Source organism: Plodia interpunctella, chromosome 28 (genome assembly GCF_027563975.2).
Source record: "Plodia interpunctella isolate USDA-ARS_2022_Savannah chromosome 28, ilPloInte3.2, whole genome shotgun sequence".
NCBI classification, from domain to species: domain Eukaryota; kingdom Metazoa; phylum Arthropoda; class Insecta; order Lepidoptera; family Pyralidae; genus Plodia; species Plodia interpunctella.
This window is the reverse complement of record NC_071321.1, coordinates 4,575,347-4,590,447: the sequence shown is the minus strand read 5'-3', so window position 1 is coordinate 4,590,447 and position 15,101 is coordinate 4,575,347. Positions and strand designations below refer to the sequence as shown.

The following is a 15,101-nucleotide window of genomic DNA, read 5'->3' as shown; positions in this document are numbered from 1 at the left end:
TTCTTGTTGATTAAACTTACATATTAAATACGTGCCAATGGTCTCACAAAGACTTGGGGTATTTGTCTACATGGACCTATCTATATCTATATACAGTATCTATCTATAGGGACCAACACTGTTTGAATGAGTTTCTTTCGGCATTTCTTCTCAGCAGTGGTCGTTCCGAAATGCTAGTAGTTTGTAGCTTTGGTAAACATCATTTAATTTAGAATATGACGTGAAAAAGTGCCTGTGAAGGCCTAATTTCTGAATAAATGATTTGATTTTGATTTAATGGATAACAATTTAAGCCATAATCTAACACAGAATACTGTACTATGGCATAATGATTTTTAAGCATAACGTTCTTACGCATAATGGTTTACGCATATCAATTTGAACCGTAACTAACCTAACACAACCTAAAAGTTAATTATGCCACAATTATCCGTATGCCAAAAATCAAATATGCCTTAGACTTAGCCTTGTTATCTCAAAATATTGTATGCCAAAATCGTTATGTCAAAGAACAATAGGACAAAATAGTTTATGCGAAAAATGTGGCCCCCTACGAAAATATAAGAAAGCGTACGCTAGGCGCCGACGCTCGACGGCTGAGGAAGAAACCTGGAAACGGCTGACATAATGATCGAGTATTCTCCACGTTGCCAGGTACTACGGACTCAACCCAACCAAGATCTATAGCCTTTTCCTGTTCTACAACTTCTTTCTGCACTACCTCCCGGCTTTGCTTGTGGACAGCTACTGCGCCCTGGTGGGCAGGAGACGAGCGTGAGTATGCTACTCCTTCTCCTTCTTCATCCCTTATCCCATGTCACTATCGGTCGGAGCTCAGTCAGTACACTTGCGCCAGAGAACTCCGCTCCGGGTTGTCACGTGGTTTATATTTTGTCTATCATAAAATGATAGAAAAACTCAGAATTTACGAGAAAGCTAGTATAAATTATTACTTTATTTGTTATTTGTAGTGGATAGCATGCTCCTCATTTATTAATTTACCACCTATATTCGCATACCTACGAGTACACTCGGTAAAACATGTAGGTTTAATTTGTTTTAACATCAGTTCATAATGTATGTTATCTACTCATGTTTTTGGCAAATAAAATTTTTCTTTCTTTCTTCTACTCGACACGACAATTTATGAAATATTAGCTGCGCTCCAGGGCTTCGCTCATGTGGGAATTTCGAGATAAAAAGTACCCTCTGTATTCCAGGTTATATATGACCTCGTGCGAAGTCGGTCGCTAGTCACTACATAGACACCTAGTGTAAAACAAAGTCGCTTCTCGCTATCTGTCCCTATGTATGTATCTTTAAAACTACGCAACGGCTTTAAAACTACGCAATGGATATTGATGCGGGTTTTTTCAATAGATAGTGTGATTCCTGAGGACGATTTATATGTATATAATATATAATGGTTTTACCCGGGCGAAGCCGGGACGGACGCTACTTATATTTACATTGACCACTTATTTTCCTCATTGCAGTATGCTGAAGCTGTACGGCCGTGTGATGCGCATTGCCAAAATTCTTTTTTACTTCTCCACTCAGGACTGGAGGTTCAGCGACCAGGGTGTGCGAAACATGTGGGCTGCCCTATCCGACGAAGATAAAGCGGTGTTCTTCTTCAGCCTCAAGGAGATGTCCTGGGAGAGGCTGTGTGAAACATTCTTAGTTGGTAAGATAAGTCTATTGCTCATTGACGTGTTTGAAGAGCGAGCGAAGCTGGGGCGTGCAGCTAGTTATGTCACTAGCCCGTCCCGGCTTCGCTCGGATATAACTGTAATGAATTACACACCTAAAGCTTTATAAGAAATAAAACTATCTAAACTGGTATTGGTGAGAATCGTACAAAAATCCGTCCGGTAGTTTTTGAGTTTATCGCTTTCATACACTACAGCGGGACTCTTTTTTACATTATGTATGATTGATCGATTTATGATATTTTCCAGGTCTTCGAGTGTATCTGATAAAGGACGACCTCTCCACACTTCCGGAAGCCAGAAAGAAATGGAACCGACTGTTCTATCTGCACCAATTGGTGAAGCTGGTCACCCTCGGCTTAGTGCTTAACCTGGCTTATTTACTATTCAAGTCCATAGCTTCTATATTTTAAATAAATTTATTTTATCGTATTAGCTCAGTTTTGTAATTTATGACAATCGTCCAACAGTTTTGAATCACTATTATTAAGCTATTGTGGTACACTGTACTACGAATACATATCCTCCCGTGGATGTCGTATAAGATGACTAAGGGACACAGCTGATAGCCAATAGCCAAAAAAATGAAAAGCCAGCAATATATTGTTCGCCGATAGTGCGGATCCGGGAATAGAATATAATTATATTATGTAGTTATTAAGGTACTTTACTACTAATTGTTGTAAATAGATAAAAAGTGTAGTAAAGGCTAAAGTTATAATAGTATAATTTGATATTTAAGAAAATGGCTTTTGCATCTTGAAATTATTTGGAGAAACGTAAACTTTATACAACAATCAGATTTTTATCTTAAAGCGTATAGAAAATGAACACTCCGTTTTTTCTTACGAGTCAAAACTGGTAAACAACCTTCATACAGTATATAATTGTTGAATTTAAGTTCAGATCTACACATTCTAAAGTAAAACGTGTATTAACCACCAAAGTAAAATCCTAAAAAGTCTACTTTAATTTATGTTACTGTAAAATAACAAAATGGTGGGTTCGATTGTTAAATTAAAACTTGGAAGAAAAAACGAGAAAAGTCGAGATAAAAATACATTTAAAATTGAGAAAACTAGCAAAAACACTTCTTTTCTTGGTATGCGAATGCAGCAGCCGAGTTAGTTTTAAGAGGAAATAAGTTTTGAAATAAAAACAAAATCTTGTACGAGCTATTTTATTTCTATTATTTAACATTTAACCAATAACCTATATATATAGTTATTTTAACAGAAAAAACCATTTTATTCCATGTAATTATTTACATTAATTACATATTTACATCTACATATATTTTTTGTAAGTGTCTAGGAAAATAATACCTATTATATAGTTTATCGAAAAATATACGGAAAGAAATAAAACTAATATAAAAATATACAATGTACAACTGATATACAAAATAGAAAAAAAAAACATTAATAAAATTTATTGGAACAATTTTAAAAAATATCTTACACAGTCAATTAGGACAATATGCTCCCGTGGATGTTGTATAAGGCGATTATAGGATAAGCCCACTAGCTGATTTCTTCAATCACCAATAGCATTCCCAGAAGGTCGTCAGGCAGGCGGCCAGTCGTGAAATCACAGCGAAATTATCGAAATTTACAAATTCATTCGAACCCTATACTCATAGAGCTACGCGAGGATGCGAAACACGCCAGGAGTACGCTAGGATAAGAAAAATTGCAAGCGGAATTGGACCGTAACATTATAGTAATAGGGGGGAATTTACCCTGTCGTGGATGTCGTATTATGAGACTATGCTCTGTCGTACTCCGTTGCGACGCAGCACGCTATATCTGCAATCTTTTCTATAGGTTTTGACAGTGACGTGCGTTGGCGTACATCGAAACTTCATATTTCTTCGTTGTTCATGACATGTCGACGGACGTCAAAATGAGGGAGCGCGACTGAGCAATGGGGCGTGGCTCTAAGGGACACACAGTCTGGGTAACAATAGCATTGATAAAGGGCGTGCCAATCTTATTAATTTATCTTATTAATCCTACTAATAATTTGAATGGGAAAGTTTGTTACAATGTATGTTTCTTACTTTTTCACACAAAAATCTACTGGACGGATTGTTATGAAATTTGGTACACTGGTAGAATATGGAATAACACATAAGGTACTTTTTATCGCGGAATACCCACGGGAGCGAAGCCCCGGGGCGCAGCTAGTATAACAAATTTTTTTAGAAAGCTAACATAATGTTACAACTGTTCTATTTCACACATTCTTAGGAATGTACCTTATTTAAAACACTATATTTATTGGGGAGTTTTGGCCACACATACGGACACATTAAAATATAATTCATATATTTTTTTACTTAATTTCAGTCAAATAATATAGGAAATACAAATTTTTGTATAATTATCACGATTTTTCTCATCCACAAAAAACTCTTTGAATGAGTCATCTTAATCAAGAAAGAATATATTTTTTTTTCTGTAACCTGTTTAAATTATATCACAAAGCAGAATTAATCGATTAACAGTAATTAAATTAGGCTAGTTGAACAAAAAAATACAATAAAAATTATTTTATTCAACATGATAAAAAACATAGAAAATATAGCTCATTTCGGCCCGAGTCCGCTGGGCACAGTCCACCACAAGTACAAAACAAATATGTAATGCTTGCATTAAATATTCATTTATCGTTACTAAATCGAACGCGACTCAATCACAATCTGGTCTGACGCAAAATTGTTCGCTAAATGTGCACTTCTCAAAAGTACATATAGGATACGACTACATAGGACATGTCACATGTCACAGCATTCCCAAAAGGTCGTATAACATAGCAGTATCACCAAAACTCAATCAAATTTACTCGGTCAACAGTTCAGGTCAACAGGTCGGTTTAACAGTTGTCAAATTTAGATACAAGAAAAACACAAACTTTTTACATAACATTCAAACGTTTTCCTACACAGATCGCGGGTTTCGCGGCGTCACAGCCTCAGCTCTTGGCCGAGAGAGGATACAAAACAAACCTAATGATTATGGCCCATAGTCAACAATGCTGGTAACAAAGCGCCCACAGCCAATATGGCAATTTCACTGCACTGTAGACCACTAAAGCCCATCTTCGCCGCGCCGCCATCTTGCATCGGCAGCAGTGTGTGTGTGTGCGTGTGCGAGTGTGTGTGTGTGAGCTCCGGCAGCACGTGCACTGTGGCCACGTACAGAAACGTGCCGGCTGAGAACAGCATGGCGATTGCTGTGGGAGGAGTTACTATATTTAACAAATCAGAGAAAAAAGTGGCGTAAACGACTTCCACACGACCCAACTTTTTTGACGTCAATAACTTTCATGATTCTAAATTGAATAAAGAATTTTGAATTTTGACGACCTCGGTGGCGCAGTGGTAAAGTGCTTGCCTCTGAACCGAGAGGTCCCGGGTTCGATCCCCGGTCAGGTCAAGATGGAAAATGATCTTTTTCTGATTGGCCCGGGTCTTGTATGTTTATCTATATATGTATTTGTTATAAATTATAGTATCGTCGAGTTAATATCCCATAACACAAGTCTCGAACTTACTTTGGGGCTAGCTCAATCTGTGTGATTTGTCCTAATATATTTATTTATTTGAGCTCGGAGCCCCTCCTATAGCTACGCCACTGCAAGCCAGCGTAGCCAAATGGGATAGAACAATCCCATACAATTTATTTGTTATGTGTATCCTATTACAATATTACTAAACAATGTATTGTCTTATTTGTCATGGGTGTGCACGGTCAATAGACCACTCACCGGTCCCGTTGAAATCGCTGAGCGTCTGTCGGCCGCCGCTGCCGATGGTGAAGTACACGAGCAGGGCGCCCGCGGGCGCGGCAAACGAAAATGCTAACAGATGCTTTCTGATTCGGTTCCTGGAGACAAAATCATGGGCTTTTTACTAATACAGGGTCACTGGTATTATCCTCCTAAAGACTAATTGGGTACATCGAAACAAGCAACTATTATTCTACGACTTTTCGTGATTCGTAGTTTTTTTTTTTTTTCATATAAAAAAAAACCATCTAATTTGCGATTCTACACATGTTAACTGTATGTAATAGCCGAGCAACACGAGACAGTACAGTAGCGTTATGTAGCGGAATCGAACATAGAGTTGACGTTATATAGAAACGACATTAAAACTAAAAAAAGGAAAGTTTTTGTATTGATTACGTTTAGACAAAAGTCGTAGAACAAAAGATGTTAGTCTCTATGTACCTTATGCGCCTTTGGAAGGTTATGGGTTAGACGCCAGTAACCCTGAATAACCTCGACTAGCAATCTGGTAGATGAGTAATTGGAAGAAAATGAACAAATGGAAATTAAAATTATGACCAAGGCCCTTTTCTCTGTCTCATCTGAGCGTATTCCCGGTTGCTCCCTCAGCCGTTGAGCGTCGGAGCCCAGGTTCTATTTTCCTGGGGCCTAACGGGAAGGGCCTTATATTAATAGAAACAGAAATAAAAAAATATAAATTAATAGAAATAAAAAATACATGTACGCGAAATTTCAAGAAGGAAAGCTTTAGTTAGTCAACAAACTTACTTTCGAAATTACATAGTTATAAGTCAGGCTGGTACGAACATATTTTAAGAAGAGATGAAAATCACGTCACTCAAAGGGCATTAAGGATGGAAGTACAGGGTTCCAGGAATAGAGGAAGCCCTGAGAAGAAATGGATGGAGTGTGTCAAGGATAGTATGAACAGGAAAGGAGTGTCAATGGATATGGCGAATGACAGAACGAAATGGAAGGAACTTACATACTGTGCCGACCCCACGTGAGTGGGATAAGGTCAAGAAGAAGAAGAAACAAACTTACTTTCGCATTTATAATATTAGTTAAAATAAAATCTAAAAAAATATATAATCTTCCTGTTACAATATGTATAAATGAATGAACGAATGAAATGTTTATTCACTTGAAACTATACTACAAATAGATGTTATGTATGTGTTGTATGCGTTACATGTTCCGTGTGTCTCAGTCCTCACCTCTCAAGTCCCGCGTGCAACAAAAATGTGACGAGTCCAAACGCAGCGGGCGCCTTGTGCAGCATGATGGCCAGGAACACTATCATCTCGACATCCGCGTGAGAGGTGGACGCTGCCGCACCTAAAGCGACTCCGTCCGCTGTAACCATAGATAAAAGAAATATATATTAAATTTATCTATGGCTGTAACCAATCATTAGGTCAAATCAAATATCAGGGCGCTGTGTGTATTTTAAATGCGCTAAAATAACATTTGAATACGAAGAAAAGACTGTTCCCGAGGGAATTTCGGGCGAAGCCGCGGTTAACCAGAAGTATTTAACAAACTAGATTTTTCTTATTTTTTTATTTCTTAAAGTAACACTGTATGTTAAATAAATAAATATATAGGGACAAATGACACAGATTGAGTCAGCCCCAAAGTTCGAAACTTGTGTTATGGGATACTAACTCAACGATACTATATTCTATAACATACATAAATAGATAAACATCCAAGACCCGGGGTCAATCAGAAAAATATCATTTTTCATGTTGAGCTGACCGGGGTTCGAACCCGGGACCTCCAGTGTAGCAGTCCGGCACGATGACCATTAGGCCGCGGAGGTCGTCAGTGTTATGGTTGGACACGCTTGCGGTCTCGGTACACTTGCTCTGATAAAGCTGTTATGTTTCATTTAAAATAAAACTGTGGACGTTTTTATTAGTTTCAAGGCTCGTGCACACCTAATGCATATGCATCTATTCGGGACGTGACGCCACGAAGCCTGCAGTCAGAGTAAAAAATAAACTTTAACATTATGAAGATTCGGCTGCGGTTTTACGCCGGCCTGATGTCGACCCTCCATGGGAATGTGATAGGTATCGTAACAGGCAAAGTATAACAAACAGACAAACATGAATTCCTATTTTTACATATTGTAAAGTAGTCCCCTTGTCGCATCTGTATGTCTGTAAAAAAGCGATAAACTCAAAAACTACTGGACGGATTTTTGTACTGTTTTCAAAAGCAAATTTACAGGCATTTTTCCAATAGATTGTGTGATTGTTGAGAAAGGTTTATTACGGTTTAATCGAGCAATCTCGGGATGGGCCGCTAGTTATAGTTAAAAAACAATAAGCGAGCAGATTCCTCTCGCTTCAGTCCTGACTGACAGCTTAGGTCTACGCCCAGTCACAGGTTGAACCATTTATAATTTTTTAAAAATTATAAGAAATCTTATAATTTTTATTAACAGACTAACTGGCAACGACAGAGTCCGCCTCGGAACAAGATGTATGGATGGATGGCGAATCAGAGGGGAGGCCTTACCCATATAAATAAAAAATAATAAAAATGTATACCAGCGGCGTGCACGACGAGCCCCAAGGTCGCGGTCACACTCTTCTCCTCCGGGTGGCTCGTGTCGTCGAAGCGCGTGGACAGCTGGTCCACCAGCAACATGAATACGAAACCTGAAATAATTGCGTCTTTTGAGGCTGTACTGAGAGATGAAATAAATATATTATATAGGGAAAAATCACACAGATTGAGTTAGCCCCAAAGTTCGAGACTTGTGTTACGGGATAATTACTTTTATTTGTCCTTAACAAATCACACAGATTTAGTTAGCCCCAATGTAAGTTCGAGACTTGTGTTATAGAATAATGACTCAATGATACTATATTCTATTATGTGTAAAGCTATTTATTTACCAATTTATGTACACGAAACAGAATATATAAGAAAATAACAAGTGAAATAATAGTACATAGGCACTGCTTATTTGTAAAGAAATCTCTTCCAGCAGATCCGAGAGAGGAAAGAGGAACAGAAAGGCCATTGCATTTTTCCCAAATAAAATAAATCGTCTGAGCGCGAGAGGGCACATTATGAGAAAGGCCATTGTGAGAAAAGGACATTTTGCGCCAAGACGCTTATGCCATATAAAAAATGGAAATAACTGACCGATCACTAAAGATATTCCTATAACAGTATGCAGGTCGACGCCGGGCGGAACCGCGGCGGAGGCGAACAGCGAGCGCACGCCCTCCGGGATGATGACGGCCAGCGCCGTGCCCACGAGCAGTCCGGCGCCGAACACCGTCACTTTCTGGAGCTTGTCCTGGATCCAATGGGCTCCGTTTTAGTATCAAAAATAAATATTTATCTATTTCGACTAGGTTTCCACTCGCCAAGATCCTGTCAAATCTCACTCGCTTCCCCGATACTCACTCTCTTTATGCACTTCAGTTATTAGGTGCTCCTAATATGTCCTAAATTATGTGCCTGCCTACAGTTATGAAGGTACTATTACAGATAATAAAGGCCCAAGCCATGGTTGCAACCAGCACTGGTTAAATGTTTCTTTCGGCATTTCTTCTCTCCAGTAGTTTAATCTTTACATTATTATAAACAAAGTCCTCTACAGTGTCTGTCTATCTGTCTGTTCGTGATAAAGTCTAAAACGACTGCACGGATTTTCATGCAGTTTTCACCAATAGGGTGATTCCTGAAAAAGGTTTAGGGGTATAATTTATTATGTTTTTACCCAAGCAAAGCCGGGACGGGCCGCTAGTGTATTTGATGTGAAATATAATGCCTTCGAAAGTCTAATTTCTAAATCACATCTGTTATAGGTATCATAGCTAGGACTTAAAATGTGAATTATGTTTCAAAATGCATTATTGTCAAAAATACAAAGTGCATCAATTATCACTGTTGAATGGTGCGTAAATTCAAATCACTGAGGCTGTTCAAATTATTAACATATTGCTATTTTGAAAAGGCTTTTTATCTATTTATGTGCAATGAAAGTGTTAGTAAATATCTATACTGAATGTACATAATGATCACACTTGTTTCTTGTTGTAGTTGAGATAGAGAGAATATACAGAATTTACTTATTTTTTAATCAATCAATTTTAATTTGAAAGAAAACAGTGTAAATACATTGTAGTTATATATCTCGAATCTGTATACAACCTTATATATGTCTAGGTTTTGCCCATGGCTTTGTCCACGTTTATATAATGTGTCCACTCATCACTTATTTAAATAAATAAATAAATATATTAGGACAAATCACACAGATTGAGCTAGCCCCAAAGTAAGTTCGAGACTTGTGTTATGGGATACTAACTCAACGATACTATATTTTATAACAAATACATATATAGATAAACATCCAAGACCCGGGCAAATCAGAAAAAGATCATTTTCCATCATGACCCGACCGGGGATCGAACCCGGGACCTCTCGGTTCAGTGGCAAGAATCTTACCACTGCGCCACCGAGGTCGTCAAATATTTGTCAATATATTGTGTTCTAAGCAACTTATGAAACGTAATCCAAACTTTAAGTTAGACCACCCGCTACACAACTGGATAAAACGCAATTTCCATCCATCATATTTGGTGTGATGTGCAGAATTGTTTTGTTTGTTCTATTGGTCCTATGAAGACCCCTTTATATCATCTATGTACAGACATTGCTCACTTAAAGTTTTATTATATGTATAATAACAATTTGAAATGAGGGCGAAGTGTAATATGGGACAGAGATATAGGTTCTTATAAATATAGCCATATGGTCTGTTTGTGGAACAAAAATAATTTTTTCTTCATAAAATAAACTTTTCCTATCAACAAACACTTATCACATATATCGCTTATGATTATGAAATAGAAATTTAACAAATTTTAATGAAAACAAATTAGTAACGGATAAGAATTCGATTGCGAACTCAGTTTCGCAATATCTTCTTTATGGAGCAATTTAATTGTGAAATTTGTCAAATTTAATGAAAGTCATGCTCAGAATAACTCACCTCAGACATATTTACGTTTAATGGTATACTTCCAGCAACATAGGAGCCTATTAGCATAACGAGAACCAGCAAAATAAGGACAATAGTCCCATCCATATTGACTGTTATTTTTGTCCAATTTTCACACAAAAAACTGTATAACCAGTTTAGTTTTTCACTGAGCAAATAGATTAAGATGTTATCTCTATCAGTTAATTCATGTTTCAGTTGATAAAGATATTAAACTATTGATTAATCCAGAATGCACCGTGCAAACGTCCGTACCTATTCGCGAATCGCGATGTTGACTTGACACGAGATGACAAGTTCAATGACAACTCGACAAGAAATGTCGCTTGTCAACGCAGTAAATTCATAGCGACAGCTGTCAACTCGTTGTTTTTCATTCAATGTTTATTTTTCAGTTCATTCTTTTTAAGGCAATAATATCTTCTTTTGTGTGACACGGTCAATCAACCCGTTCAAGTTGGCATTAACTAGTAATAGTTACTATTACTACTACATAAATGTGAGTAATTGAGCATGTACCTGAGCAAATACCAAGGTATCTTCTCTGAAATGTCGTGGTCGTTAGTATTGTAAATTAGTAGATAAACAAAATTTCATTTTCAATAAAATAAGTAGTCTGTTTTAGTATCTTGATATATATAGGTACGCTAATAATTAATAACACAAAACAGAAATGAGAAATCTTTCTGATCCCTAAGGTGAATTAACAGTTTTATGTAACAGTAACAAATAAAATAAAATTTACGTATATTCAACGAAATTATGCAAATTCAAGGCCAAAGGTGCAACATGTTATTGTCCGTTGCAATTTTTTTTTTAAAGTTCTTTAAATAATTCTGAAACATTACTATTCTTATTAATTACTAATTTTTTCCCGCGGCTTCGCCCGCGGTTGTTGTTAAGTACATTGCTTGTTTTACCTTACGTTAAGCTGACATACTACGTAGTTTTTATGTCACATTACATTCATTCGCGTCGGCGTCTGAGTTTGCCGATATTGTACAGACCGCATTAGGTCACAGAGGTCGTCGCGATAAAATAATTATAACATCGAAATCAAAACCATTGAGACCTTTAAGCAGACAGTATGTGTCAAAGACAAAGAACACTATAAACGACGAGCTAAAGTAACCAAATTAAATAGGGAGACTTCCATACAATTACGTGGCCCAATTTCAAGTGAATTAACATTTCATTCACTCATCCATTCATTCCAACTAATTTAATTCGAACTGGCAGATTTCACCAGGCACGTGGTAAGGGAAAAAGATCAGCGCTCTGTCTCGTTTCTTCTTATGTGTTTCTAACACACATATATAAATACACACACAATATATACACATATCTTTTTCTTCAATCTCACTTGGTCACACTCGTCTGTCGTCTATATAGTTTTTTGTCCTGAAAAAAGATAATACATGTGTGCATCTTTAGGGACAGAACATACTTTATGCTAAGGTATTTTCTGTCCCTAGCGCGCTTTACTAAATTTGGCATTGACAAAGCGAGACAAAACTTAGTTTAGCTTAAATTATGCTTTAACTCTTGGGCATTTTCAAAAAAACTTGCCCCCCCCCCCCTCTACGGTGTCCCACATGTTTGAAGTTATATTGTAAATTCATTAAAATACATATAACGTTTTTTTTATTAATTTAATTACATCTAAATATATTTGACTTGTATTTAATGAACAGCCCTTGTATAAATAAATGAAGGAGTCTTTGAACATAGGTACATTTATTTGTTTTCATTGCATTACATAATGTATTGTGACTTAATTCTATTTATAACAACACAAGAAAATGTCCGTGGCTTCGCTTGGAGTTAGAGTCAAAGCGCAACAGACATAATTTTCATACAAACATTCAAGCCCTATTGTATAGTAATTTGGGCGTTAATTTTGAAAAGAAAAGTAGCCTATTTTTGAACGGTGCTCTTTAACTATATACGTACAAAATTTAGTCAAAATCGGTCCAGCGGTTTAGCCGCGAAAGCGAAACAAACAAACAGACTTTCGCACTTCGATAGTCATACGCATCTTGTCAGATATAGCAAAGGGCGAGACTTGATTGACGAAGTCTACAGTTTCTTCTGTCTACAGCATGAATTGACATTCATACTTATAAGTATATTACAGGTACATACAGGTAGTTACTACAGGAACAAGGTTCAGTCAACTGAGTAAGGAAAGTCTTTGATTAACACATGTGTTTTTATTCGGGTTCGCTTATATATACCTACTTACCAGAAAAATTCCATATCATGTCTTTCAATTAATTTTAATACAATGTACTTATTTCCGTACAGTAAAGTACAAACACATGCACAATATTTTCGATCAGGTTCAGAGCTTCTCGTGTGAAGGTGAAGGTGTGAAGATGAACAGAGCAGAAATAAGACAAGAATATATTACTGGATAAGACCCACATTTTTTCAATTTCTAGTCTTTGGAGAAAGATCTGAGGTGAAGTTTGTTTCGTCGCTTCTTCACCTGCGCTTTGGAAGTCGGCGGTAAACTAGTTTTAAGTAATTTTGACGTCAATAAGTGATGTATATCACCCTCAATAAGTAAGGAATATAATACTTAGATATATTTCATTTACTCTTAGTACCAGCGTTTATATTAATATCTCCTCAAGCTTGTAAGAGATTGTACACACGTTTATTTTGGTTGACAATGCATTATTATCATGACCAGATGGTGCACCCAGGAGCAGCTCCAGACGTGGGAACTCCTCAACGGTTTACTGCACGGACGTGATCCTTTGTGACACATTAAATGCTATAAGATTTCGCTGACAACAATAAAAGCTTGTGCCAAAAATGTCATTTTTGTAAAAAAAAAATATATTCTTCTCCTCTTCGCACGGCCTTCTTTATCCACGTTGTCAGACTATTGTGAATGTACTTACGAGCATTTGGGTATGTTAATTAATATATATTTTTTTTATTTCCAATAGGTAAGTACCTCCACTTTACTAAGTGATACTTATATGTCATCAAAAACATGCTGTAAAAAACCCAAGTCTCGCAGCTCAATTTTTCTACCGTTAAAAGTCGTGAGATCCATGTAATACCAAGTCGATTAATTTATTTAGTCCCTACTTAAGGGACCTTCTGTCTTAAGTTATTACGCAAGTCATTATCATGTCAATATTAAAAATCTTTTAGGTTTTAAATAAATAGACCGACTTGGCCATCGCATGTTTAGATTGTTTGGTATGTTTCACATCATACAGCACTACGGAAATATGTCATCCGATGAGCCGCTTGGAAAAATTGCACATTCGTTTTGGAGACGAGAGTTTCAATCGCGTGGGGCGCCATAGACTAAACAATCTAATATAATATTAATATGTATTACTTGTAAGATACATTGTTTTCATGCGATGGCCAAGTCGATCTTGGCCATCAATTGATTTATTTAAAACCTTAAAGATTTTTAATATTGACATGATAATGACCTACGCTTCCCGTTTTATCCACAACGTTATTGGGTTTCGAAATTGGCCCGAATTGCTTCGAGAAATGGATGGTACCGCCGTGCCGCTTTTTGTTTTGCTCGACTTGCGGGGGGGGGGATTACTACCGTGCCCCCAGATTAGGTACCTACCTAGTTTGTACTTAATATACCTTTTTTGTGCATAAATTTTGCGATTGCTGACCAATCTGTCAACTCGTTAACGGATGCCAGGATCAACTATCGATTCTGACGTAGGTACCTACATGAACTGTATTTTCAACGTTGAATCTAACATTTTCCATGTCATTATATTTACCCATATTTACCTATATTATTATCGAGTGACTAATAAAGGACTATAAAATATGCATAATACTAGTTTATTATGAAATATTTCATAACTATATTTAATATTTACATGTTGTAAGTTATATAAATAATTTAAATCAAAATATAAAACGTATTATTACGCCATAATACAAGAAAATAAGAAAAATCTCAACTAATATTATTAGGTATACTTAAATGCGTTTGTTTGTTACCACTTTACGCTCTACTCAACCTATCTTCTTGGAATTTTACGAGTACATACCTACAAGTATGGAGAAGGATATAGGGTACCTTTTATCGTGGTAAAATAACTGTTCCCGTGGGAAAGTAGTATATATTTATGAATTTCATTAGGTATATCTACCTACTCAGCATTAGCCGAGCCGAAATGTTAGTACTTAAGTAGTTTGTAGCTTTAAGAATTACCACAACTTGAGAAATTAAGTTATTTACCTGTTTACGGTTTATTGATAATCATTCTTGGTAAAATTTCTAATACAAGCATAGGCAAGTCAGTTACTTAATTAAATATAGCAACTGACCGCGCATTCGTGCGCGGTTTTTTTTTTTCAAGATAAAAAGCATGTTCTGCTAAAAGTTTTGTCTGTCTTTGTAATTTTCATCAAAATCCGTCTATTATTAATTTTGATACAAGCAAAAATAATAATAAAAACAAACTTTTGTTTATAAAATATTAGCATAGGTACCTATAGTATGGAAGACTGTATGAACAAGAAACAGACGTACGGACAATATAACACCAGTT

The 15,101-nt window shown here is 36.5% G+C and overlaps 2 protein-coding genes across 3 annotated transcripts in view; one reads left to right on the top strand and one right to left on the bottom strand.

The window, feature by feature from the left end:
• Positions 1 to 2,883, top strand: part of LOC128681778 (fatty acyl-CoA reductase wat-like) — a 32,886-nt gene extending 30,003 nt beyond the window's left edge. The window contains exons 12-14 of one of the 2 annotated variants that reach the window (XM_053765947.2): positions 655 to 774; positions 1,561 to 1,687; positions 1,962 to 2,883. In XM_053765947.2, coding sequence (XP_053621922.1) covers positions 655 to 774; positions 1,561 to 1,684 — 244 coding nt within the window. In that variant the 3' untranslated portion in view covers positions 1,685 to 1,687; positions 1,962 to 2,883. Of the gene's footprint in view, positions 1 to 654; positions 775 to 1,496; positions 1,688 to 1,961 lie in introns of both variants that reach the window. The other variant, XM_053765946.1, reaches the window with a different exon arrangement.
• On the bottom strand, positions 2,879 to 10,823 carry Zip102B (Zinc/iron regulated transporter-related protein 102B). The gene is made up of 6 exons (XM_053765953.1): positions 10,534 to 10,823; positions 8,673 to 8,829; positions 8,069 to 8,179; positions 6,725 to 6,863; positions 5,484 to 5,602; positions 2,879 to 4,949 (listed from the first exon to the last, which is right to left on the bottom strand). Exons 1-6 carry the CDS (start codon positions 10,627 to 10,629, stop codon positions 4,723 to 4,725), a joined length of 849 nt encoding a protein of 282 aa, XP_053621928.1. The 5' UTR covers positions 10,630 to 10,823; the 3' UTR covers positions 2,879 to 4,722.
• Positions 10,824 to 15,101: the final 4,278 nt, after the last annotated feature.

Bases quoted from the DNA above. Each gene is read 5' to 3' on its own strand.
- Zip102B (XM_053765953.1), bottom strand. From the start codon at position 10,629: ATGGATGGGACTATTGTCCTTATTTTGCTGGTTCTCGTTATGCTAATA. The intron at 8,830-10,533 runs GTGAGTTATTCT...CATTGGATCCAG, and splicing joins TAAACGTAAATATGTCTGAG to GACAAGCTCCAGAAAGTGAC. The intron at 8,180-8,672 runs GTCAGTTATTTC...CAATTATTTCAG, and splicing joins AGGAATATCTTTAGTGATCG to GTTTCGTATTCATGTTGCTG.